The sequence below is a fragment of the Uranotaenia lowii genome, chromosome 3 (assembly GCF_029784155.1).
Source record: "Uranotaenia lowii strain MFRU-FL chromosome 3, ASM2978415v1, whole genome shotgun sequence".
In the NCBI taxonomy this organism is placed as follows: domain Eukaryota; kingdom Metazoa; phylum Arthropoda; class Insecta; order Diptera; family Culicidae; genus Uranotaenia; species Uranotaenia lowii.
In genome coordinates, this window is record NC_073693.1 from 185,453,027 (window position 1) to 185,476,615 (window position 23,589).

Below are 23,589 nucleotides of genomic sequence, written 5' to 3' on the forward strand. Positions count from 1 at the left end.
CGCGGCGGTTAAAAATGAATAAAAAAGAGTTTATTTACAAAAACCTAAAATTTTGACTCCAGATTCTTCCTGGGGTAAATGTGGACGGATTTTTACAGACTTGAGAGCTGAGACCTGAGATACGAGACCTGAGATCTGTGACACGAGACATGAGACACAACACCCGAGACTTTAGACCTGAGACAAGAGACATAAGACTTGAGACCTAAGACATGAGATCTGAGACCTGAGACCAGAGACCTGTCACATTAGACACCTGAGACATGAGACAAGAGACTTGAGACATGCGACATGAGATCGTAGACCTGAAACATGACCCATGAGACAAGAGACATGAGACCTGAAACATGAAAATTGAGATCTGCGACATGAGACATGGGGCATGAGACATGAGACCTTAGACCTGAGTCAAGAGACTTTAGACTGAGACATGAGACCTGAGCCATGAGACATAAGACCTGAGACCTTAGACCTGAGTCACGAAACTGCAGACCTGAGACATGGACGTGAGACCTGAGATCTAAGCCATGAGACATTAGATTTGAGACATGAGACATGAGGCATGGAACATGCGATCTGAGACCTAAACTATGTCTCAGGTCTCATGTCTCAGGTACGAGTTCATTTTCCAGCAAACCAGATCAATTGCTGGAAAGTCCAGCAATTTGAAAACCGACTGCTGATTTTTCAGCAAAAATGACAAGAACACACCCGAATGCTGAAAAATCCAGCAATTAGAAAACCGATTGCTGGTTTCATCTGGATTGCTGAACGTTTCCAGCAATTTTTTTTGCTGGAAATCGAGGCAAGAATTTACTGTGCGTCCTTGTCTCACTCCAGCAGTTACCGGGATTGGATCAGGTTCTTACCTGTCGTACCGTCGTACAGGAAAATTATTTCGATAGGCAAGTGATTATAATAGCGCTAGCACTAAATTTTATTGTGAATTTTAATAACATTTTTAGAAACGTCGCTGGTGAACTGGCAACAGACTTCCGACAATCTAGTACTTCACTTTCCTTTGTCGTAAGTCTTTCGGAAGTCGGAAGTCCGGACTTCCGAAGTAAAATTTAGTGCTGGCGCGTTAATACTTCGGAAGTCCGGACTTCCGACTTCCGACAAGGAAAAGTGAAGTACTAGATTGTCAGAAGTCTGTGTTTTGTTGCCAATTCACCAGCGACGTTTCTAAAAATTTTATTTAAATTCACAATAGCGCCAGCACTAAATTTTACTTCGGAATTCCGGATTTCCGCCTTCCGAACTGCCGTTCTAAGCAAGAATGTCCCATGTGACTTTTGGGTCATTTTCACTTTTTTGCTGGAAACGGTCTCTTTTAGTGTTAACTTTCGAATAAAAACACAAACAAGTATACTTTGTTTTGAACTTATACGAAATTTTCATCAAGGTGGTTGTCTCTATGTTGATAGTTCTACGCAAGAATGTCACACTAGAGAAAATTCTATGAAAAATGCAAATTTTATCAAAAAATTGTCTTAAGATGAGTTCAAACTGTTGAATTTAATGTTATTCACTGAAAAGAACACTAAAATAGAGGGCAGAGGAGGAGCGAGAAGCCTGGAGTATTTTCGTAGAACTAGCATTGGCATGCGTTCTGATTCTACGCAAAAGTGTCACACGGAGCATTTTTGGCTCTAATTTGCTGTTTTTTTTTTGTATTAATTGTAATTTTGTTTGGCAAAAAACATTGCAAAATGATTAACTTGAACTGTTCACTACGAAAAAACTGTCGGTGAATTTTTAGTTTGAGAGAAAAATTGGAAATATAGCTGATATTTCAATCGCGTTTTTCTCGTTTGCACGTTTTTCCACATGGGACAATCTTGCTTAGAACGGCAGCGAAAGACTTCCGACAAAGAAAAGTAAAGTACTAGATTGTCGGAAGTCTGTGTTTCATTGCCAGTTCACCAGCGATGTTTCTAAAAATTTTATTTAAATTCACTATACCATTAGGATAATGGATCACCTTCCACTGGCAATCAAATGATAGAATGAGAGGAACGAGAGGTCTATTGTACTTTGTCTTGCAGGAGGTTTACACAGTAAACGAAAATTACCGAGTTCGGTAATTTTTTTACCGAAATCCTAACATGTGGAGTTCGTTAAACTGTTCGGTAATTTTTTCGGTAAAAATTAACGAACATCGGTAAATGAAGAATTGATTTACCGATGTTCGTTTATTTTTTACCGAAAAAATTACCGAACAGTTTAACGAACTCCACATGTTAGGATTTCGGTAAAAAAATTACCGAACTCCGTAATTTTCGTTTACTGTGTAGGTACTCGGTTTTTTTCACCCGTGTTCAAAACTGTTAAGCTTAATCCACACTAGGCAACATGAACTGCGATTTTTCTTATAAGACGAACTTTGTTGTCTGTTGTTGTTGTTGGAAACCTGAGACGGTATCAGTGTCTCCCGAAGAAAATGGGAGACGCTGAGACCGTCTCGAGACCGTCTCCTAGTGTGGACTAGGCTTTAAATTGAAACTGTCGCAAATGTCATACACAAAAAAAAATTTATGGAGTGAGATGTTTAGCATTCATTTGCGATATCTCAGGGTTTCGCTGAATCAGATCCTGCATCTGGGGATGCGAAGTGATAATCTGGCGCATGGTATCAGGATTAGGGGGAAGAATGCGCATATTGGGTAATATGCGCATACAGCCGATTGACGATATGGCTGGAAATTCAATTCAATCTAATCAGTGTAGTTTAAGGGTAATACACTTTTGACGCATGGCATGAAAATATTTAATTGTTATATAAAGCCAAAAAAAAATAGAAAATTCAAACAAGATTCGTTTTGTTAAATTATATTGAACTTTAATTATCGTGCGTGCAAATTCTGTGAACAAAAATGTTGATGGTTTTTCTTTCTTATTCATCTGGAAATCGGAAATTCAACAAATTGAAGCTTTTGGCGAATTCGTAAATGATAAAATATTAGAATTAGAGACAGGTTCTGAATGCCCATATCAGGCAGGTAAAATGCCTATATCAAGAAAAAATAGATTAGTCTTATAAATTTTTTACTTTTTATCATTAACATTAAAACATTAAATCTACGCTCAAATCACGATCTTACAGCAAAAAAAGAAAAACTTCATATTGATCTGAAAAAATACGATATGAAAAAAGCATTACGATATGAAAAAAAGCATTACGATATGAAAAAAGCATTACCATTAGCATTACCATATGGCATACCTAACTATGTTTCATGCAAAAGAACTAGTGATGTATAAAATTTAACCAAAATTTCAGCCTTGACGTATGCTTAACATCCGTTTCTACCATTTTCAATCAAATAATATCAAAATATTGCAAGTGTAAAGGAAATATAGCTGAAAAAATTAATATGCGTATTTAGCCCGCCGGTTTGGAGATCAGCTATTTTGACTTCTTTTATTTTAAAATTATTTTCACAAAACTGTAAGAGATTTCAACAGAAAAATTACTCTAACGTATATAAAACAGATGTCCACTCATGTGCATATAGTTTTCAGACTCCTATCTATCGGAATATGGGAGAAAATGAGGCGGGCTATATGCTATATGCGCATATAGCCCGCCTCTCCCCTATTCATCATTTGCTGTACTAACGGATTGTCCAGTACAGTACACCGAAAAAACTTTTCATATGCACGCTACGTGAAAATGTACACTCAGCCGAAAAGGAAACATTAAATTCACCTGGATTTTCACGTAGGCACTCATTACGTGAATTTTTGCTTGGTTTACGTGAAGCACCTAGAAACTAATACGAAATCACTTAGTTCTTACGTGACATTCCCATGGTTGTCATGCTTTCAAAACAAAGACACGTTCGATTAACGTGGAAATCCAGTGAACCGTCAATTACAAACGGGTTTGTTGAATTCTATGTGATGTTCACGTAGCTCTGAATGGCTCAATTAAGTAAAATCTATGTGAAAGAAAAAAGGTACCCAATATGGCGCGCGTGAATCCAAGTTCTATCGGCTGCCAAAAAGAGAAGTTTTTTTTTGTGATGGAGTAGCTGTAATTTCGTAAGTAGTAAAAATATTATTGTTTGGTTGTTATTTATATATTTTGCCATTTCAACAGGATGCGGAATTGGAGCAGCTGGAACGATCAGCCAACCGCTATATGGAGCCGAATACAATTTTTCGTAGACGTTGTGAAGTGAGTGAAATGAAAAGTGAAGTAAAATTGTGTATATAGTTAAGTGTAACTATGAATGGTGTGAAAGTAATTCATGTAGGTAAATAAAATCTTCTCTTCGAATAAATTATTTTTTGTTTCATTGATGCGGAATACAATACAATACGTTAACATTTTAATTAAATCTACGTGAAAAGTATGCAGTAGATCGAATCCTTATTCACATCCTATCTAAATTATTTTCACGTACGCACCACCTACAACTCATATGAAAATTACGTGAATTCTGCTTGCTGCACGGGCTCTGTTAGCTACCTGAAATTCACGTAAGTTTCACGTGATTTTCATGGTGGCAAAAATCTATGTACATTTTCACGTAGCGTTAATGTGAAAAGTTTTTTCGGTGTACATAGATTTTTGCCACCATGAAAATCACGTGAAACCTACGTGAATTTCAGGTAGCACACAGAGCTCGCGCAGCAGGCAGAATTCACGTAATTTTCATATGAGTTGTAGGTGAAGCGTACGTGAAAATAATTTAGATTGGATGTGAATAAGGATTCGATCTACTGCATACTTTTCACGTAGATTTAATTAAAATATGAACGTATTGTGTTGTATTTCGCATCAATGAAATAAATAACAAATGATTTATTCGGAAAAAAAAAGATTTTATTTACCGGAATTTATACCTATCACATCACAATAACTTTTTAGTTACCCGCATAAATGAGTATACACAACTTTTCACAATTTAACTTCACTTCACATTTCTTCATGTCACAAAGTCTCTAAAAATGTATTTCATTTAGAGGTTGGCTGATCGTCCCAGCTGCTCCAATTCTGCATCCTGTTGAAATGGCAAAATATGTAAACAACAACCAAAGAATGATATTTTTACTACTTACAAAAATACAGCTTCTCCAACGCAATAAAAACTGCTCTTTACGACAGTCGATAGCACTTGAATTCGCGCGCGCCATATTGGGTATCTTTATTCTTTCACATAGATTTTACGCAAATGAGCCCTTCAGAGCTAAGTGAACATCACATAAAATTCAACAAACCCGTTTGTGATTGGTGGTTCACTGGATTTTCACGTAAATCGAACGTGTCGTTGTTTTGAAGCACACGCTCATATTTTTTTAACCATTAATGGCTTTTCTTGAACCATTTTTTGAGATTTCCGAAAGAACTGCCATAATTGTTATTTTTCAACCATAGTATACGTTTCAATTTCAAGCATTTCGGAAGTTCTAACGAAAAATAATGAAAATGGTTAAATTTCAACCGTAATATGTAAAAAATATCAGTCGCCATCTTTTGACGCGCAGATAACCTGTTTGTTTTTCGGCAGCTGCGCGTAAAATCGACAGATAATTTTAGTTCCAACTCCATGAGAATCACCTGATAATAAAGCTTGTAAGTCAACTAGATTAAACAAAAGTGGTAAAAATTAAACATATTTTTCAAACATCCTCCTTATTCCCACGACACTAACATTTTTTTTCTCACAAACAGAACAAACGGGCAAAGAAATTTTCTACCATCGCACTGCGGATCACAGGTTGCTATGAATCCGGATCAGGAGCTTCCAGTGAAAATATGCAGGAGCAGGATCGGGTACTTCGCATTCATAGGAGAGAGAGACGTAGAGGAGTCGAACAACGAAAAGTAGAGGAAAACGATAATAAAATTAAAAACCAAAAGTTCCACAAGTATTTCAGGATGGATATTCATAACCACATCAATAAACAGGATTCTAAAATAAAAGTTCTATTGATAAAACTCTAATTGATTCTTGTGTTCTTCGATCATTATGATAATTGTTTCCTGAATTTCTGCTCATTTTCACAGTTTTTGATCATGCTTGAAAAATAACCATAATCCAAGTTCTCCTCGAAATCCCATTTTATGAGTTTTCACGAAAAACTCATAAAATGACTTAACCCACAAAACTTCGATTATGGTTATTTTTCAAGCATTTATGGTTCAATATGGCCGTGCGTGCATGACAACTATGGGAATTTCACGTAAGGATTAAGTGATTTCGTATTAGCTTCCAAGTGCTTCACGTAAACCAAGCAAAAATTCACGTAATAAGTGCCTACGTGAAAATCTAGGTGAATTTAACGTTTTCTTTTCGGCTGAGTGTACGCATCAAATCCGGATTGCCGAGAAGCTCATGTTGCATACGCGACTGTAAATCCATGAAGTTGGTTTGATTTTCGCCGAGTGCACCAATAGCACTCAAACCTCCAAGCTGTTTCAAACTAAACGGAGTTTGGCTCACATCAGCAGGTGGCAGCCTTGCCAGATCTACGGATTTCTCCGTAGTTCTACGGATTTTTAGCATTTCTACGGAGCTACGGATCGATGCTCGGAATCTACGGATTTTGAGCATTTCCTACGGATTTTCTACGGATTATCCAAAAATTCAAGGAATCCTGCGGATAAATGAAAATTCTACCTGACGACCAAAAAAAAAAAAAAAAGGTCAGCAAGTTTTATTTTGCCAAAAGCAGTACATTTTTCGATTTTTGTCAAATCTACGGACTTGAGCGGTTTTCAATCTGGCAACGCTGGCAGGTGGACATCTCGGACCATCAGCGTCCGGACGAGGAGCAGCCTTGATAACCAGATGTACCGTTAGCCCATCCTTGATGTTGGGAATCTTTTAAGTGTCTGTATCACTGTATGTGTCTTCACTTGAAAAGTAAATGAAGTTTAAAAAAAATATAGCTCCTGATCAAATAATGGTTGATTATGACAGTTGTACGTTGATCATCAGAGAGGACATGATCGCTACTATAATAGTTGCCCTGAGCTTGATTTCAGAATCAAAATCAGTGAAAAAAAGTTTGTATTCAACATAGATATTTGATTAGGAAATTTCTCTAAATGAAGCTTACAATTGAACTTCTGTTTTCTGTGACGTGACTGACTAAAATACGTTTATTCATTCTTTGCTCCTACGTGCCGATACTTAACACTGAATCTAGAAATATTTTCCCTTTCTCTTAACATGTAGGTAGTAGCTATATTGAATTGAATTATCGAAATATGGAATAAAGTAAAAATCCCATGCTATGCATTTACTTCAGACCTCCTTTTTACCTGCAATTCAAGAACTTCCACACATACAAGCATCTTTACCGAGAGGGGTTATCAACCATCCAGTTCTCCGACGCGGCCGCTAATATTACCAAACAATGGTACACTATGCATATATACTTGACTTCACGCTTCACTTTTTAACCTCAAGGATACCATATAATTTTGGTGTATATTTGTTGCTTTTTATAGTTCGTCAGAAATAGGAAACAGCTTATATAGAATTTTCAATCACCTCTAGTCAAACATGTTAACTTAAAGATAGCTGGCCCAGAGCAAGTAGCCTTTCCACTGCTCCATTTATATCTCCAAATGAGGCTATTAAAGCTGAAAGATAAAAATAAAACATGTAAAAAATATTTCATATCATCCAGTGTTAATTAATACCCTGCAAATTGGCCTCACGGTTGACAAATCCCATAGATGCCAATTGATCCAGCTGTGATTGGTAACGTTCCTCTGGGGGTAAGTTAGGATTAGCTCCAGTTGCCATTCCGTTGATCATACGTGACATAAAATCAGAGAAAACTGCCGGATTCGATTGAGCCGCAGTGTTTGCATTGGTGGTAGTACTACCAGTGCCAGTCGATGTGGCCGGAGCTCCCGGAGCCGGCGGAGGAATGCCCATCGAATTAACCAAGCCCGGAGCAACCGATCGCAGTTGTTCCATGCCACGTTGAATTTGAAGAATCGCATCGATGGCTTCGGGGTTTGCCATCATCGATTGCATTTCTGGATTTTGAAGCTGCTGTAAAAACTGGGGCATCATAGTTCTCATTTGTTCTTGCAAAGCCGGATTATTGGCTAGCAAAGGATTCTGGCTCATCAACTAGAAAGGGCAATTGTTACAGTTACTTTTTGATTGGAATTAGTGTCATACTCTTTAACTCACATTAGCGGCCAGATTTGGATCCGCTGAGAGAGCCTCCAGCATGTTTCGGGTATATGGAGCATTCATCAGGTTACTCATTAAAGATGGATTATCTCCCATTTGCGTGAGCAAGCTTTGCATGGATGGTGTGTTCAACACATTCGGTGGTGGATTATCCGACGAACGTGCATTACCACTAGCGCCACCCCACGGATTCGGCAAGGGTTCTCGGTTTTCAGATCCTTGCTGCGGGTTTTCTATTTATATTGAAGAAAATAATACATAATAATAAGAAGTTACCTATTTATCTGACAGGAAAAGGGCAAATATAATTCTGTTATTTATATTGTTTAACAGAAAGACAAAGTGAAATCTGTTGTACCAAGTTTCTCAAATCGACAAGCCGACAAAGAAATTGATACCTGCTGAATACAAAATTATCATACAAGGATTTTAAAAACACAATTCAATCAGAACACACGATATTGAACGAGATATCCAACAATAAAAAAAAAAGAATTTGGTATCGATTTTTGAATACGGCGAATGCGCCAACTGTAAACAAATCCAGATAATTACATAAATGCGTTAAACTCTTTATTTTACATCCGAAAATATGATCTTCTTTTATTTTTTTTTATTTTAGTGAAGTTAAATTTATTTTTTTAAATAAGGCGAATAGCTTTTTTATGAGTGTGGAATCCCACAGTTCATTCGCCCTATTTTCCCTGAAAATTACGTCGCGAACAAAAATATTTATTAATTTTTTGAATTAATTAGTACGGAAAAACTATATTTATCGATCGGGTGATGAAATTAAATCAATTTGAAAGCATTTTAGCGACTTTTTTTAGGAAAATAATAGTACGCAGCTAAATAGGAAATTGATTTTATTTTTTGAAACTTGGAATGCGTTTTTCTCAAAACAAAGGTCTTGGAATTCAAACTATTCTGCCAATTGTAAAAAGAAAGGTTTTATTTTGAGTTTGACCCAAGTGACCTATGATTGATATTTTTTCGTTCTCACCTTAATAAATTTTAAAATTTGCATATCTTAACAAAAGTAAAACAATGCACCTAACGTTGGCAATCAATGAAATAACCTTTCACTTTGACTGAAATTTGTTGAAACGTTTGCAAGTGGCAGTATAACATCAAATTTAGATGAAATAGATAATTATTCTTTGTATTTTGAGTTTTGCCAAGCGAAGTTTTATTCAATGGCTAAAATGAGTTTTTTTCCCAAAAATGATGTTTTTTTTTTACAAAAAAAAAGCTTCGAATTTACCTGTTGTTCCGGAATCTGACGTTCCGGAATAGGGATTCCTGGACGTAGCATTCAACATTGGTTCTTGAATATCTCGATAGATGCGCTGCAAAGCGCTATACCCTCCTGGTACGCTTTCCAAATTTGACATAGCCCTATCATGTGATCTCATAAGTTCCTGCAGCATTGATGGATTGCGTGCTAGTTCCATTGTTTGACGAAGCAATTCCGGATTGTTTAGCATATGTGATATCTCAGGGTTGCGCTGCATCAGATCCTGCATCTGAGGATTCGAAGTGATAATCTGGCGCATGGTATCAGGATTATTCATCATTTGCTGTACTAACGGATTGTCCAGTACAGTACGCATCAAATCCGGATTGCCGAGAAGCTCATGTTGCATACGCGACTGTAAATCCATGAAGTTGGTTTGATTTCCGCCGAGTGCACCAATAGCACTCAAACCTCCAAGCTGATTCAAACCAAACGGAGTTTGGCTCACATCAGCAGGTGGACGTCTCGGACCATCAGCGTCCGGACGAGGAGCAGCCTTGATAACCAGATGTACCGTTAGCCCATCCTTGATGTTGTGAGTCTTTAAAGTGTCTGTATCTTTCATGATTTTTCCTGCGAAAATCAGGCAAACCAAGTCCGGGTCTGCCTCAAATCTTTCGGCCACAATAGCTCGAAGCTGCAAACAGAATATAGGAAAACAAGAGTCTTGCATTATGATAGGAAAATTTATCTGGTTCCAGAAGGCCGACGTGGGTTTTCTAAATTCAAGGTTCTTATCTAAACTATTATTCATCAATAAACAGCAGCGCTTCGTAATCCAAATGCACTAGTATTAGTGTCTTTTCAAGATAATTTTCCATCGAACCGAACTGCCGTCTTCATTCATTTCGGACAGTCATGTTCAGCATTTTTTATTTTTGCTTTTACCACTCAAATCGAAAGATTTTATACTTTAAAATATACTTCAAACATACCTCTTTAATTTCCGCATCTTCTACGATTTCGATGGATTTCTTATCCTTGGGTGTTTTCACGGAAATCGTGATTTTCCTGCTGCCACTGTCCTCCGCCATTTTTTACACGCAAGATTTCTAACTTCTTCCTTTTTCTGCTTGCCAAATGCAGGCGTTACGCCCGTGACATCGCACCACAGTTGATTCAGTAACCTAATTCCCATATCGGAAAATGTACAAACACTGTGCAAAGCATAAAGCGGGCCATAGGCGAGAATCGTAAACAGCAGTTGGCAATGATTTTTTTCTCTATGTTTTCGCTGGTACAGCGATGATGGTTGGGGGACGTTCACATACCATGTGGACAGAATAGATTTTTGACCCCCTCCTCCCCCTCCGTGGACAAGCGTGGACATTTGGCAAACCCCTACCCCCCTCCCCGAATGTCCACGTGGACACAATTGAAAAGGTTTTTATTTTAAATACCTATAATTTGACAGTTAGAAAACACCACTTTTTGCCTTTTTGCGGTTTAAAAATTTTAAATTTCTTAATTTTCATATTTATCACTTCCTATACATATTGTTTAAACTTAAACTGGAAAGGTATGTCATTTCAAGAATTTGATTTAAACACCTCAATATCTATTCATTCATCTTTAGAAAATATTTTGAAAGTAAGTATGTCCACGTGGACATGACCCAAACCCCAACCCCCCTCTCCGTGGACAAGCGTGGACATTTCTCCATTTCCACACTGAAAATCGAAATACCCAAACTTGAGAACTGCCACCCGCCAAACCTAAGTTCAAGATTGACATCTTAAGTTTGTGAAAAAATCACAGCTTGCCAATACGCCAAACTTGTCCTTCAAGCGGAGAACTGTTTTTTTGGGGGGTTTTTGTTGTAAGCGCATCTTATTCTGTTACCTCCATCGTGGCAGATTTAGGTTTGGGGGTAAGTTCAAAGCGAAGAACTGTTTTTTTTGGGGGATAACTTTTATTCCCGCTTCATTCGCAGAAAGTTTCGCATATACGATGATGTAGCTGCCTCTCTCAACAACTCTTCAGTGGTCGAGCGGTTAGCATCCTGAGATGGTAATCGCAGAGCCATTGCAGGTATGGGTGTGATTCCCGTACCTGCAGTAATTTTTATTATTTTGATTTCCATTTTATTGCGGTATCAGATTTTTGGGGATGAGTTCTCCTTTAAAAGCTTAACTTTGGGTTATGCCTCCAATAGCCAAACCTGTAGGGAGGGAGTTTCATTCGGGTTGGCGGGGAAAGTTCTCAAGTTTGGGTATTTTTGAGGTTCAGTGCATTTTGATTTTGCTACCGCGGAGTTAGTGGAGTTTGTTTACCAACAAAGCCCTCAGCTCAACAAATTGACCAATGTTTACAAACAAACTCACTGAATCTCACCGCGCTTTTCTCGCTTACTTTCTGATTTTGATTCCGGATTTTGCTCTGGAATCGTCCGAATAAAAAAACGACTTTCGGGTTTCGAGTTATTCCATACGTAGGTGTGCGTGAGAACGAGCGCAATGTTTACATGCAGCTGTCATTTTGTTCTCCCTTCTGGATTTCTTCACTCGGTTCTTCACATCCGGATTGCCTTTTTCCGTGTCCGGATTGCACTAGACAGCAGATAGTACGATTTTGCTTGGCTGAGAGGTTCAAAATCGCGGCAATAATCATTTTCCCGTTCATTATTTCAACTGTTTTGCATTCAGCCAAAAACAGCTGTTTAATGTTTTGACAACAACGTTGAGAGTATTGGTGAACTTCTCGCAAAACTGACTTTCTTCTCAGGGCGACTCCGTCCGTTTTTCGAGCGAACCTAGGTTGCCTCTAGAGCAATAAATGAGCACGATGACAGCCATTAGAGCGAACCTAGGTTGTCTCTGGATTGCCTGCGGGTGAAAAAAACAAAATACGGTATGACTAATGCCATATTCGTTTTCATCTGGTGGAAAGATGGTAGTGCACCAACTGCTGTCATCTTCATATAAAAAAAACGCTTTGACAGCACTTGGTGCACTACCGGTGCACCACCAGGATGGAAACGAATATGGCATAAGTCAGAGAACCTTGTGATCTAACAACCTTGGGCCTAACCGTTATCTCGATTTGTTTACATTTGGCAGTTTAGCCCTTTTGAAATGTTGCGCTAGATATAGTGTTGCGGCCATCTTGGATCCTAACGATTCTTTTTTCCTTCCGCTGAAAACTTTGAAATTAATGTGAAAACTTTGGGAACAGTTTCCCTGTTATGTGAAATAATCATCACTTTGTAAGAAAAAAATCGAAATGATCAACAACGCCTTGGGTGATTTGGAAAAATGTGTAAGTTTGAGAAACGTAAAATGAATATCGATTAGTGGGTGTATACCATTCCGATGGTTGTTTTTTTTTAGGTGGATACAACCGGTACCCAACTTGATTCACTGGCTCTCAAAATAACGGATGTTGAAAAGAATCTGGATGAAAACGATATGGAAGGCTTCGAGAATGGCATGATGGAGCTGCTTGAATCGGTGACAGAAGTGACCACTGAATATAAGAACCTCCGCAAAGATCTTCAGGAAGTTCAACAATTGCAGAAGGAGATGACATGTTCCCTAAGGTATCAACTGCGCACCATGGTGCAAACTTTTCATGTTCTGAAAAAGAAAATTGAGACAAACAATATCACTACACTGCCACCGTCTCATTTGTCCTCGACATCATCAGGCAAGCCAAATCCCCAGCTAGATACCGGTTCCAATAACCTGGCAATGAAAACTCTCAAACGAGACAAAAACTAAATCTAGCTTTTGCCAGATGCCATTAACTGTTTCTCTTCTCGCATATTCAGCATCGACTGGTATAGTCTTTTTAATGTTCTTTAGTATTCCGGATTGGCTTGTTACGTATTTGATATCATCTGTAAAACTCAGCATTCCTGTTTCTCCATATTATAGTTGTCTATTATTGCTTTTTCAAAACTTCAAAACAAACGTCTGAATATGCAGAAACCCCGTACGGTCCGGTTTCGCAATTTTGAAACATGCTAGCATTTTTATTGAGTAAAATCTTTAGGACAGGAAATTCAATATAAAAGAATATCTCAATGTTGAAACCGTAAGAAACCGGTTTATTATCCTTTTTTTTTGCTGTAGATAGATCATTTCTGTGCTTTCGAAATTCAATGAGTACTAGGACAGTTTTCCTGTAAATTTTAGTAGCTCAAAGATGTTCCTACTAATATCAGATCTTCTTTTCAATAACTGTGTATCGAATTACATTTATTTTCTGTCGCTTTTCAATTTTTCCAACTGATTGAATAATTTTTTGTGGAAATTGTTCAGATTTTATGCTGATACCAATATCTAGTCATTGAATATGTCATCACTAATACATCACGTTAAAAACGTGGAGTGAAGTCATGTATCGTTAAAATCATTGCATGTTTTTTTAAAGTTGATTGATGTTATTCTTTTTTTTTTATAAAAAAAATGCCGTATACATGTTTTTCAATAATCTGCGTTTACGCCATAATTTAAAAAGGGAAGCTAAATCAAAATAATTTGCATTTGCATGCACGGATTGATATTGCTGCTGATGTCATATGATTTTAGTTGAGAGTCAGTCTTAATTCTACTACTATCTTGTCATTAGCACTAACATTTGAAGTGACAAGGAGGGATGAACCATCGTTCGGGATGAACATCTCTGAAAAAAACCCGGGCCTCATTTGTTTTTTTTTTGCTTTGATAGTTCGGATCCATCACTTAATTGTAATAGTATTTTTGGTTCTAAATGAGGATGATATTTATTTAAGACCTTTAAACCTCAGAGGTAATTTGGGTCTGATTCCAAGTACAACAGTTGAGTTAAATTACAGTCGCAATAATTTGGTTTGTTTTAGGTATTCGATAAGTTTCGATTCTTTTTGTTCGTTGTTGGAAAGAATCTCGCTCAAGACTTCTTGGATGTTGCAAGTTGTTCCGGCTTTGGTTCTAAAGATTGATTTAAGTGTTTCCTTGATTAGAAATCAGTGTTAGAAAATACAGTAGAAAAAACAATGTTACAAACAAGGCAAGGCAATCTTACACAGCAATCATTTACTGATTTTCATTACAACTACAATCAAATTATAATACGTTTCTAAAACCTTAGTATAAAAACTTGTACATTTATAGGTGCGTTTTTTTGAACAATCAGAATAGAATTTGTAACGTCTCAAGGTTAGTTTGGTTTTCTTAGCTTCCCTAAATTGTTCTAGCGGTTTGCATTGTTTAAGTCTGATGACGCCAAGCGTCTGAATTCAAACTCCCGGTATCGGTAGTATATTTTTGCTTCGAGACCCATATTGCTCAAAATTTAATTGGGTGGAAGTGATCTAAGAGATTTACTAATATGCTGGCCTATTGGGCCTATGAGAAAAGTAAGTTCATTTTTCTTATTTTATGCTGTTCACAAGAAAATGGATCGAATTGTCAAAAGTATCCTCACAAGATCGCTTATTAATCTTTGCTGCCTCCCTCAACTGTAAATTCTTAAACTCTAGAGTTTGTTTTGATTAGGTCGTAAGAGCCACTTGACTAGTTTTGAGAAAATCGCCGTTGAAGTTTTTTATCGCATTTTAAATTCCTGTTTTATGAATACTGCTCAAAATCATTAGGAAATTTGAAAGTTGAATTTCAAATTGCAGGAGAACATTCAAATGTACTGGAAAAGAGTGTCAGCTCAGTGCTTACATGTAAAGTTGTACTTACGTCCTATTGCATTTCTTGTTTGGTGCAAACGACATTTTGCCAATCTACAATTTTTATTCCCGAAACACATTCCAATCGCTCATTACTTTGCTAGGTAATTCAAAATTGATTGGAGGAGCATTGTCCACTCAAATAGGGCACAAACGTTTCCGCGCAAGGAGCATCCGGAATTGGTGCTTCATATATGATTCTATAAGATTCTGTTTGAGGCTTCACTAGGAAATTTCAGGCCACTACCTGTGTCGCCGATGACCGTTCGAAGAATGTGAAAGATTTCCTTTGCTACAATTTGCTTTGTTTGTATCTGGAATGGAAACAGAATACTGGCTTATTGCACAGTCTAAATTAAAGTGTTGTATACTCACCCAACAACAAATTGAGCCATCCATTCCGATTAAATACCGACTGAAATCACTCCTGCAGGCAGTTTTCTTTGAATTTTCTATATTTAACCGTAAAGTTTCATCAATTGCCAAAGCATTTTTCGCGACGATGCACAAACGACGTAAAAACCAACTCAACGAATTATTATTTTGTGTCCTTTTGCATGCACGGTAAAAAACGGCGATGCAAAAAGTCGCAAAAACCAATTTGCACTCGAAAATAAAAAAGTTGTGATACGACTTAAATTCAAATCATTTTGTGAAAGTTATTCATTGGTCAAACGAAACCAAGTTTTTATCAAACTCAGAACGCATATTTATCAATCATTTGCTGCCAATAACTCAGTTTTGTTTATATTGGTTCATACGACCTAATCAAAACAAACTCTAGAACTTTCCTTTCAACGTCAACTTATCAAAGCTAATTTAAATGCTTCAAAAAATGGTTTGGCTTTATTTTACTTTTGATCAGCGAGTTTTCATTATGTATACCTACTTACAACATTTTCCCATATTTGTTTAGCATGTTCAGTGTCCGTAGTTGCTGACAATTCGGCTTGTTCATATTAGTCAACTTGTTTGCAAGTCAACCTATTTAGAAATCTTTCTTCATATCAGAAACAGAACCACAGATCAGTTTTCTAATCTCTTCTTGAGACCTATTGTTAGTTCGTCTCTCTAAAATCAACTAGAAAAAATCAAACATAAAAAAGACGAAGCTTCATTGTTGTAGCTGAATCCTTAAAAAATGTCTCATCTCTATTTATTAGTCATCGATGCTGTTGTATTCATACTTCATTCCTTTTACTTCCACTCCATCGCGTAGAAATATTATCAAAACAGTGAAAAATATATGTCTTAACTATATTCTAAATCATTTAGGATAAGTAAAAAAAAAATATTTCAGTAGTTTATAAATTCATTCACATAATTGAAATTTTCTCCAAGTGATTGACATAATGCATGTTAATCGATGTGTGAAAATGTTATAGCATCATAAACGTTCGTTCTCATCTTATAATATTTCTATACACACTGATTCCTCACACACACGCACATTTATTTAGTTAAATAATAACGAAAAGTCATTGTCTTTTGACTATTTGTTCCTAGTGTTAACAAACAAATACATGTCTGAAACTATGTATGAAATAACGATAATAGTTGAACTGCGTTAGATACAATTTCATACGCCTTAAATTGGTATGAAATCGGAATTATCATACCTTTAAAACAAATTTATCGCATTAATCAATAGTTGTTATAAAATAGTTAAAAGCACTATAATCTAAATCAGTATAGTCATTGAATTAAAAAATACAGCTCTTTGCAACTTCAACAAAATTTCATTAAAGTGACCGTTAACAGAAGATCTTTTTTTGAAAGTTTTCTTTTTGTCTTTGTACCTGATATTTCTATACTTACCTTTTCTATGCGAAATATTTTTCGTAGCATCAGTTCCTTCAATTAAGACTAAGTGTAAAGTATAACAAGATGTATAACGCAAACGATATTGATGTTGGATACTAGCAATAAATGTTTCTCCTACGTTAGGAAGATTTAGCGTACCTTTTTGCACCAGAAAATATCATCACATGCTAATATAGGTCGAATATATTTTGTGACTTTAAAAATAGCGATTAGTCGCTCGAATTTGGTTTATGAAAAAATTATAAACCGTTTTATCTAAAATTTTACATATCTCGCGTGAGCTTTCATTACGTCATATGAAACATCTTAAGAATTCACACAAAACTGCTGCAAAAGTTATCAAAACAAATTTAAAATTTGTATTTCACGTACCTAGAACGACGTAATGAAAGCTCACGCGAGATATGTTGATTTTTACCTACAGATATCACAGCCATGGGACGTCATGATAAAACTAAAATTTTCGATTCACGGCATTTGTAATCATCTGATAATAAAGACTCAAATCTTATGCAGAATTTGTTCTTACGGTTCCGAAAACACAGATTATTCAATATATGTATGTGTACAAAACAATAAGACAACAAAGTTTAATAAGTTTTCGGTTCCTATTCGATTGTTTATTTCACAACTCGTAATCGTTGAATATTTCACAACTCATTAAAAATTCATAATTCGGAAAATTTATAAAGATTTTATTATCTCAAAAATATACACTACATTATCTATTTCTCATATAGACTATCTTTACAATGTCTCAACTATTCCGACAAACATATATTACTCGATTTAAACTACATTTATGCCTTTAAAGGCATAAACTGACCAAAACATCCATTTATACGTTTTTTATACTATAAAGCAAAGGATTAATAACCTCTAATCACCTTTTCTCTGACCTACAATTATGCTAATTATCAGCTAAACGACATTACACATTTCTAGTACATGTTACCAATAGCAATGCTTCATTACATTGCATCAGTTTTATTATGGTTAAGTAAACAGTATAAACCAATCAAGCTTTATACAACTTTTTCATCGTCATAGGCACTTTATTTATTTGCCATAAATTATTGAAAATAATATTATCGAAAGAATAATTCGGTAACATCATGTACACAATCATAAAATTTTTGAAGCAATAAAAATTATTCATAATTGAGGCCCTCAGCATCAGAGGGGTGCAAGTCCAAAATCATCAATTCTGAGTTAAGTGCAAAACTCGATTTTTTTATAATTTTTTTTAACACTTTTTCGATTGAATTCAAACTGCACAACTTTGATGCGCGTTTTCTCGAAACTATCATATAGTTTATATACTTGCACCCCTCTGATCTCAAGCGCCTCAATTATTCTTTACAGGACCCATAATATTTGTCAATTCAGATTCACAATCAATTACTCTGCTTTATGAGTGAATCTGGAACATTCTGTTTTTGTGAAAAAAAAATCTTTTTTTCAACTCTTATGAGTATAAAAAATAAATTAACCCGCACTGTATCGTAATTTAAAACAAAGCTGAACGCTCTTCTGCATGTCAAAAGAAGGAATTGAATGTGTGGGTTGTGAAAACGATGCACAGCCCTTTACCTCTTGCTTCAAGTTATTTTCTTCGGATCACAACAGTGCGCTCTAAAATCAGCGTTTAACGCGCTTAGTTTCACTCGTGACCTTTCGGATCAAAATTTTTCTTTTCGATATTTTTCTTGTACCTTCCGAAATACTTGTCGCTGTTCTCGTTTTCATAACAGCACTTCGATTCAGAGTGCATATAACATTAGCCGTATCAATAATTCTGCGTGATCGCTGGTGAGGTTTATCGGCTACGGGTTTAACTTGATCTGCTGATCGCAAAACTCGACGCTCAACTGAAGTATTCTTCTGCTTGTCTAAGTTTCTGTTTTCTAAATTATTATTATTGTTAGTACTACTGGCAGAGCCTTCGTCACCTTCCAGAGCACTACATATTTTACTTGTTTTCTTGCAGATCTGATGTTGATTTTTTGTCAGAAATCGGTTCAACCTACTACGCATACTATTGTTTCTTCTAGACGTAACATTTTCTTGCTGTCCTCTCGTTCGCTGGGGTCGCTGTGTACTTCGTGTTGCATATACAATTTTAACAATGTTCCTTATTGTTTTCCTTACTTTACCTTTGCTTTTGGTTGGAAAGTTTTTGTCAAGTTTGGTAGCTTTGTTATTTGGTGTATCATATATTTCTCGAGTTGTTAATGAAGAAGTACTAGCTTCGTCCCCACTAGTGCAACTATCGCTATCTGATTGATTTGTACTGTCATGTGGAGGTGAAAGAGCATTCAGATTTGATGATGATATTTCATTTATTTGGATGTCCTCATCCCTCGCTTCATTTTCATTGCACGTTGCGTCAGTATATGTAAAATTTTCTTCTAGTTCAACTGATTCATGTTGGTGAACATCTCGTGTAGATTCAATACAGTTACTAGACTCACCGAAATCATCAATTGCTTCATCTGCTTGATCGTCAAGGCAATGAGTGATATTATGCTCCACTGCTGGATACATGTATTCTGGCAAATCGCGTGAATAGTTTTGCTCTGGAAGGTCATGCGTAGCGTAATGCTGATCATTACTGTAGCTGTTCGAATGATTTTGATGATAGTCGTATCTTTCCATCGGATATGTTGGATGACTCTGATGCTGGAATGCGACATGAGCGTAGTGGTGAATGTCATGCGAATGATGACTGTGGCTGTACGGCATGCTTGGTAAAGGATAATCGTGAAAATTTTCACTTATACCAGAATTTCCAACAGATCCGATTCCAGAATATCGTTGGATCGAGGAATTTGAGGTAGAAGCTTGCAACATTTCAGAGTGCAAGCGTTCAGATTTGGTTTGTAAATTTGTTAACGAATACGGTTCTTCTGACTCAAGGTTACTTGAATCATGGTTTGCGTGAACAAATGTCAAATATTGATTTGGTACATTGTTTTGTGGCGGATTTGTGTGATTCAGATGTTGCTGCTGGTGTCCCGAGTACTGCTGAGGACTTGCGTAGTTCGTATACGAATGATCGCTATTGTTGGTAGTATTCAAATATGTGTTATAAGATTCTGCAAAGCTATCAGAATAAATCATATCTTGAAAAGATGCCGCAGTACTCGGACTTTCTGGGTATTTATCATTTTCAGGATGTCCAGGATGGTGTTGCTCTGGGTTGGTGACTTGCGATAAATCAATAAGCTCTCGCGTTGTGTGATCAAACAAAGTAACGTTTAAATTATCTAATGTTTCATAATTAATATGTTGTATTGATGTTCTCATGGAACGCAAAACATCACGTTTAGATGGACCGGGAGGATCCAGCATTATTATCACTACTGACGTATTGTCTGCTTTCATATTGCTTTTGCTCCATCTCTTAAGTGCTTCATTAACCAATAATTTACTGGGATTTTTCCAATCATGACGTCCTTCTAATGCTATTCGAATATTTTCCATTTCAGCTGCATGTACAATTTCCACAACACTTTTGGGTGATAGAACATTCCACAGGCCATCGGTTCCAAAAATGAGACATCTAGACGAAGCAACAACAAAAACAATATTCAATTTCTCACATCAAAAGATTATCTTTAGTTTCAAGTAAGTTACCTGTATTTTTTTGGGTCAATCTCAATAACCGAGACATCGGGGTTTGGACTAACCACGAACTCGTTCATAGCAGAGTTGTAGCTCCACAAATCTCCTAAACTCCGAGCAACGGCCAAAAATGGAATTTCGTCGATAGGTGTACTACGCCGCACTGGTCCTTTGTGACCGATTCGTGGTCGATTCCACACCACTCGAGGAACACCAGATTTGGTAACCACTTTTCCACCACAACTCATGATACGCATTTTTTCTGCATATGCTTCAGGTTTGTGATCCTCAGTGAGGGGTGTTGCTCCCCATTTGCATGCCCCTTCCTCTAGAGCTTCCTTATCCTTTTGATATCCAAGGACTATTCCGGAGTCACCTACGTGACCAATGTAAATTTTGCCTTTTCTTATAAAAGCAATACTGGCAGTAGTTCCCGCAGTGCTGGGCAAACCTGATGACGTTTTCGGCCATTTATCTGGATTGGAAACAAACATATGATTTATTTTATATAAGTATTGCGTATTGTTATGAGATTCAGAACTGCGAATGGAACTTCAATATAAAGCATTTTTACGCGGTTTTTTGCGCGGTTTTCGGGAATTAAGGCGGTTTTCGAAAATTACGCAGGATTTGATGAAAATATTCCTTTTCAAAGAAATTAGAATCGTTTTGAGACTTGAGATCTGAGACATGAGACTTGAGAACTGAAACCTGAGACGAGAGACATGAGATTTGAGACCTAAGGTCTGAGACATGATATATGAGACATGCGATATGAGACATGATACATGAAACCTAATACATGAAAGATGAGACATCAGTCATGAGACCTGCGACATCTGACCTGAGACTTGAGACATGAGACGGTAAGACAGGCTCTCATATCCATATTTTGGTTAAATTGCATGATTCTGTGATGTCGTGATAGGAGTAATGGAGCTTACTTCTACTTACTATTAATTTGAGCTAGATTTATTATTAGTTGGAGGCTTCTTTCTTGATATTGATAGATGGTATGAACTAAAATCTTTTTTCTCTTTTCTTTTTGTTCTCTGTTTCTTTTCATGTATCGTAGCATGCACAATAGGCAAATGATTTGGTTCAACGATGACCATGAGCGTCGAGTTTGGAAGAACTCAGACAACCTCTAATATTTTAAATTTGCCCAACAACCGTACATAGATTTAAAACCCGAGAAAAAGAATAAAAAGTAGTATGTAGGGGGGTATGCTTGGGGAATATGTAGAGGCCAGTCTCTAACCCCCTTGTCATTCCTCCAACTGGTGTGATGAGGGGTTAGTTTATTACGTCTCATTCTACACTGCCTACTCTAAACTTTAAAATTTCTTCTCCAAAGTATCATCTAGTCTTCATTTCAAGCGTCAGTTCCCCTCCCGCCACAAAAAAAAAACTTAGGTAAGAGAAAATATTGCTAGCTTCCGACAAAAAGAAACGACGATGAAAACTTTTATTTGATGCTCAATATTAATGGCCAGGATTCAAAAATCCAATGCAAAAAACAGTTTTCGATAGCCCGAAGAATAAATTTTAAATATAAAGAACTTTTCAAAAGCATCAAATGACTAACGTCTGAGGAATTAATAATTTTAATTGCCGTTCCATCCAAAAACTGCCAAATTTTCATAACTATTTTTGTTTGCAATACACGAAGCTTTTAAGTGATGTTAAGCGCAACGGCCTACCTGTGATTTTTCATGTACTATGTTTAAGCCGTTTCAAATAAAGAAATTACAAAAAAAAATGTACTATACTGTTACCGAAGTTTCTAAAACCGATTTTTTCATCCCGCATTCTGTATTTTTTTTTTCACATTAAACGCACGAGTTATTGAACAGGTACCAGTTACTGAACACTGTTAACTAGTAACAGTGGAGCCATTGTACAGGGGTTTTTTCAACAACGTTTTGTTTATTTTCAACATTTTATGCAGATTTTGTTGTATATTGCGAAAAGGAAAAAATGCAATACGTCAGAAAAGCAAGAGATTTACCATCAAAATCATCAAAACACATACATCGTTTCCTTTCTCAACAAAAAATGCCTATGTGTGAGTGATAGAAATTCCATCGGTAGAAAGTTTCCGTAATGACGCGTAAAATCAATCTTTATAGAACGTTTTCCTGAATATCAGCGTAATGTTCAAATGACTCAAAAATTCATATTACCTCTTAATTACAATAAACGTACAGAATAACAATTCAATCCCCTTTTAAAACATTTTGTGCACTTGTTTTCAGAGTTCGCGCGTAGGCGACATCTTTTGGAAAAAACACAAAGCAAGCTGACGAGAAAAGAAAATGTCGAACACTGTCATTCCTCCTACCCCTCGCTCATCCTTACTTTATAAAGCTACTGAAAAATTATGGAAATCATTCATTTTTAGATTACCTTGCTCACGCCACATAGAATAATGTGTTTGAATATATCCTTCCCGGATTGCCTTCAATACATCGTCGTCATTCTCGGACCAGAACAACTTTTGACTGACGATTGTATCCATCAAGTGCTCTTTAGCATAAAGCGATGCTTCTGCTCCGCCATGGCCGTCGTAGATCCCAAAAAAGGCGTACTCAAGACTACGATCATTTTCCGTTTGCTGATAGGCGACGGAAAAGAAATCTTCTTGATATTTGCGACCTCCAATCGAAGTGTGCCCCGTCACACGCAAATTTATTCCGATCGACATTTGAAATAGGCAAAAATTTGCAGCTCACGACATTAAAACACATAAAACACTTTTCACAACTTTTGCGCTCAAGGGATACGAAAAAGCTTACGAAACTTAACACAAGGAGAAGAGACTGCTGGCTGATTCCATAGAAAGCAATGTTATTGTAATACGACAGGTTTGTTTGAAAGCTCAAGGTCACTGTATGGTTGATAAGGTAAGCCAAAAGATTTATATTGTTACTAAGAGCAAGTTTACTGGTGGAAAAGTGGTAAAAATTTTGTCACTTTTTGCACATTTTGAAAATTTTGCCATGCAA

General features: G+C 36.6%; 3 protein-coding genes across 3 annotated transcripts; 1 reads left to right on the top strand and 2 right to left on the bottom strand.

Moving 5' to 3' along the window:
• Positions 1–7,082: 7,082 nt before the first annotated feature.
• LOC129752890 (ubiquilin-1) lies at positions 7,083–10,563 on the bottom strand. Its single transcript, XM_055748677.1, has 5 exons — positions 10,404–10,563; positions 9,436–10,105; positions 8,169–8,404; positions 7,664–8,105; positions 7,083–7,603 (listed from the first exon to the last, which is right to left on the bottom strand). The coding sequence occupies exons 1-5, from the start codon at positions 10,500–10,502 to the stop codon at positions 7,527–7,529; spliced, it is 1,524 nt and encodes a 507-aa protein (XP_055604652.1). The 5' UTR covers positions 10,503–10,563; the 3' UTR covers positions 7,083–7,526.
• Positions 10,564–12,553: 1,990 nt separating this feature from the next.
• On the top strand, positions 12,554–17,215 carry LOC129757129 (uncharacterized). The gene is made up of 2 exons (XM_055754254.1): positions 12,554–12,726; positions 12,798–17,215. The coding sequence occupies exons 1-2, from the start codon at positions 12,691–12,693 to the stop codon at positions 13,185–13,187; spliced, it is 426 nt and encodes a 141-aa protein (XP_055610229.1). The 5' UTR covers positions 12,554–12,690; the 3' UTR covers positions 13,188–17,215.
• A 413-nt stretch (positions 17,216–17,628) lies between these two features.
• Positions 17,629–23,389, bottom strand: LOC129756124 (uncharacterized). Its single transcript, XM_055752897.1, has 3 exons — positions 22,991–23,389; positions 20,594–21,056; positions 17,629–20,519 (listed from the first exon to the last, which is right to left on the bottom strand). The coding sequence occupies exons 1-3, from the start codon at positions 23,286–23,288 to the stop codon at positions 18,596–18,598; spliced, it is 2,685 nt and encodes an 894-aa protein (XP_055608872.1). The 5' UTR covers positions 23,289–23,389; the 3' UTR covers positions 17,629–18,595.
• Positions 23,390–23,589: the final 200 nt, after the last annotated feature.

Coding starts and splice junctions, on each gene's coding strand:
- LOC129752890 (XM_055748677.1), bottom strand. CDS start 10,502: ATGGCGGAGGACAGTGGCAGCAGGAAAATCACGATTTCCGTGAAAACA. Junction 8,405..9,435: donor GTCAGATTCCGGAACAACAG/GTAAATTCGAAG, acceptor CAATATAAATAG/AAAACCCGCAGCAAGGATCT. Junction 7,604..7,663: donor CCGTGAGGCCAATTTGCAGG/GTATTAATTAAC, acceptor TTTATCTTTCAG/CTTTAATAGCCTCATTTGGA.
- LOC129756124 (XM_055752897.1), bottom strand. CDS start 23,288: ATGTCGATCGGAATAAATTTGCGTGTGACGGGGCACACTTCGATTGGA. Junction 21,057..22,990: donor TTCTATGTGGCGTGAGCAAG/GTAATCTAAAAA, acceptor TTTCCAATCCAG/ATAAATGGCCGAAAACGTCA. Junction 20,520..20,593: donor ATTGACCCAAAAAAATACAG/GTAACTTACTTG, acceptor TGCTTCGTCTAG/ATGTCTCATTTTTGGAACCG.
- LOC129757129 (XM_055754254.1), top strand. CDS start 12,691: ATGATCAACAACGCCTTGGGTGATTTGGAAAAATGT. Junction 12,727..12,797: donor TGGGTGATTTGGAAAAATGT/GTAAGTTTGAGA, acceptor GTTTTTTTTTAG/GTGGATACAACCGGTACCCA.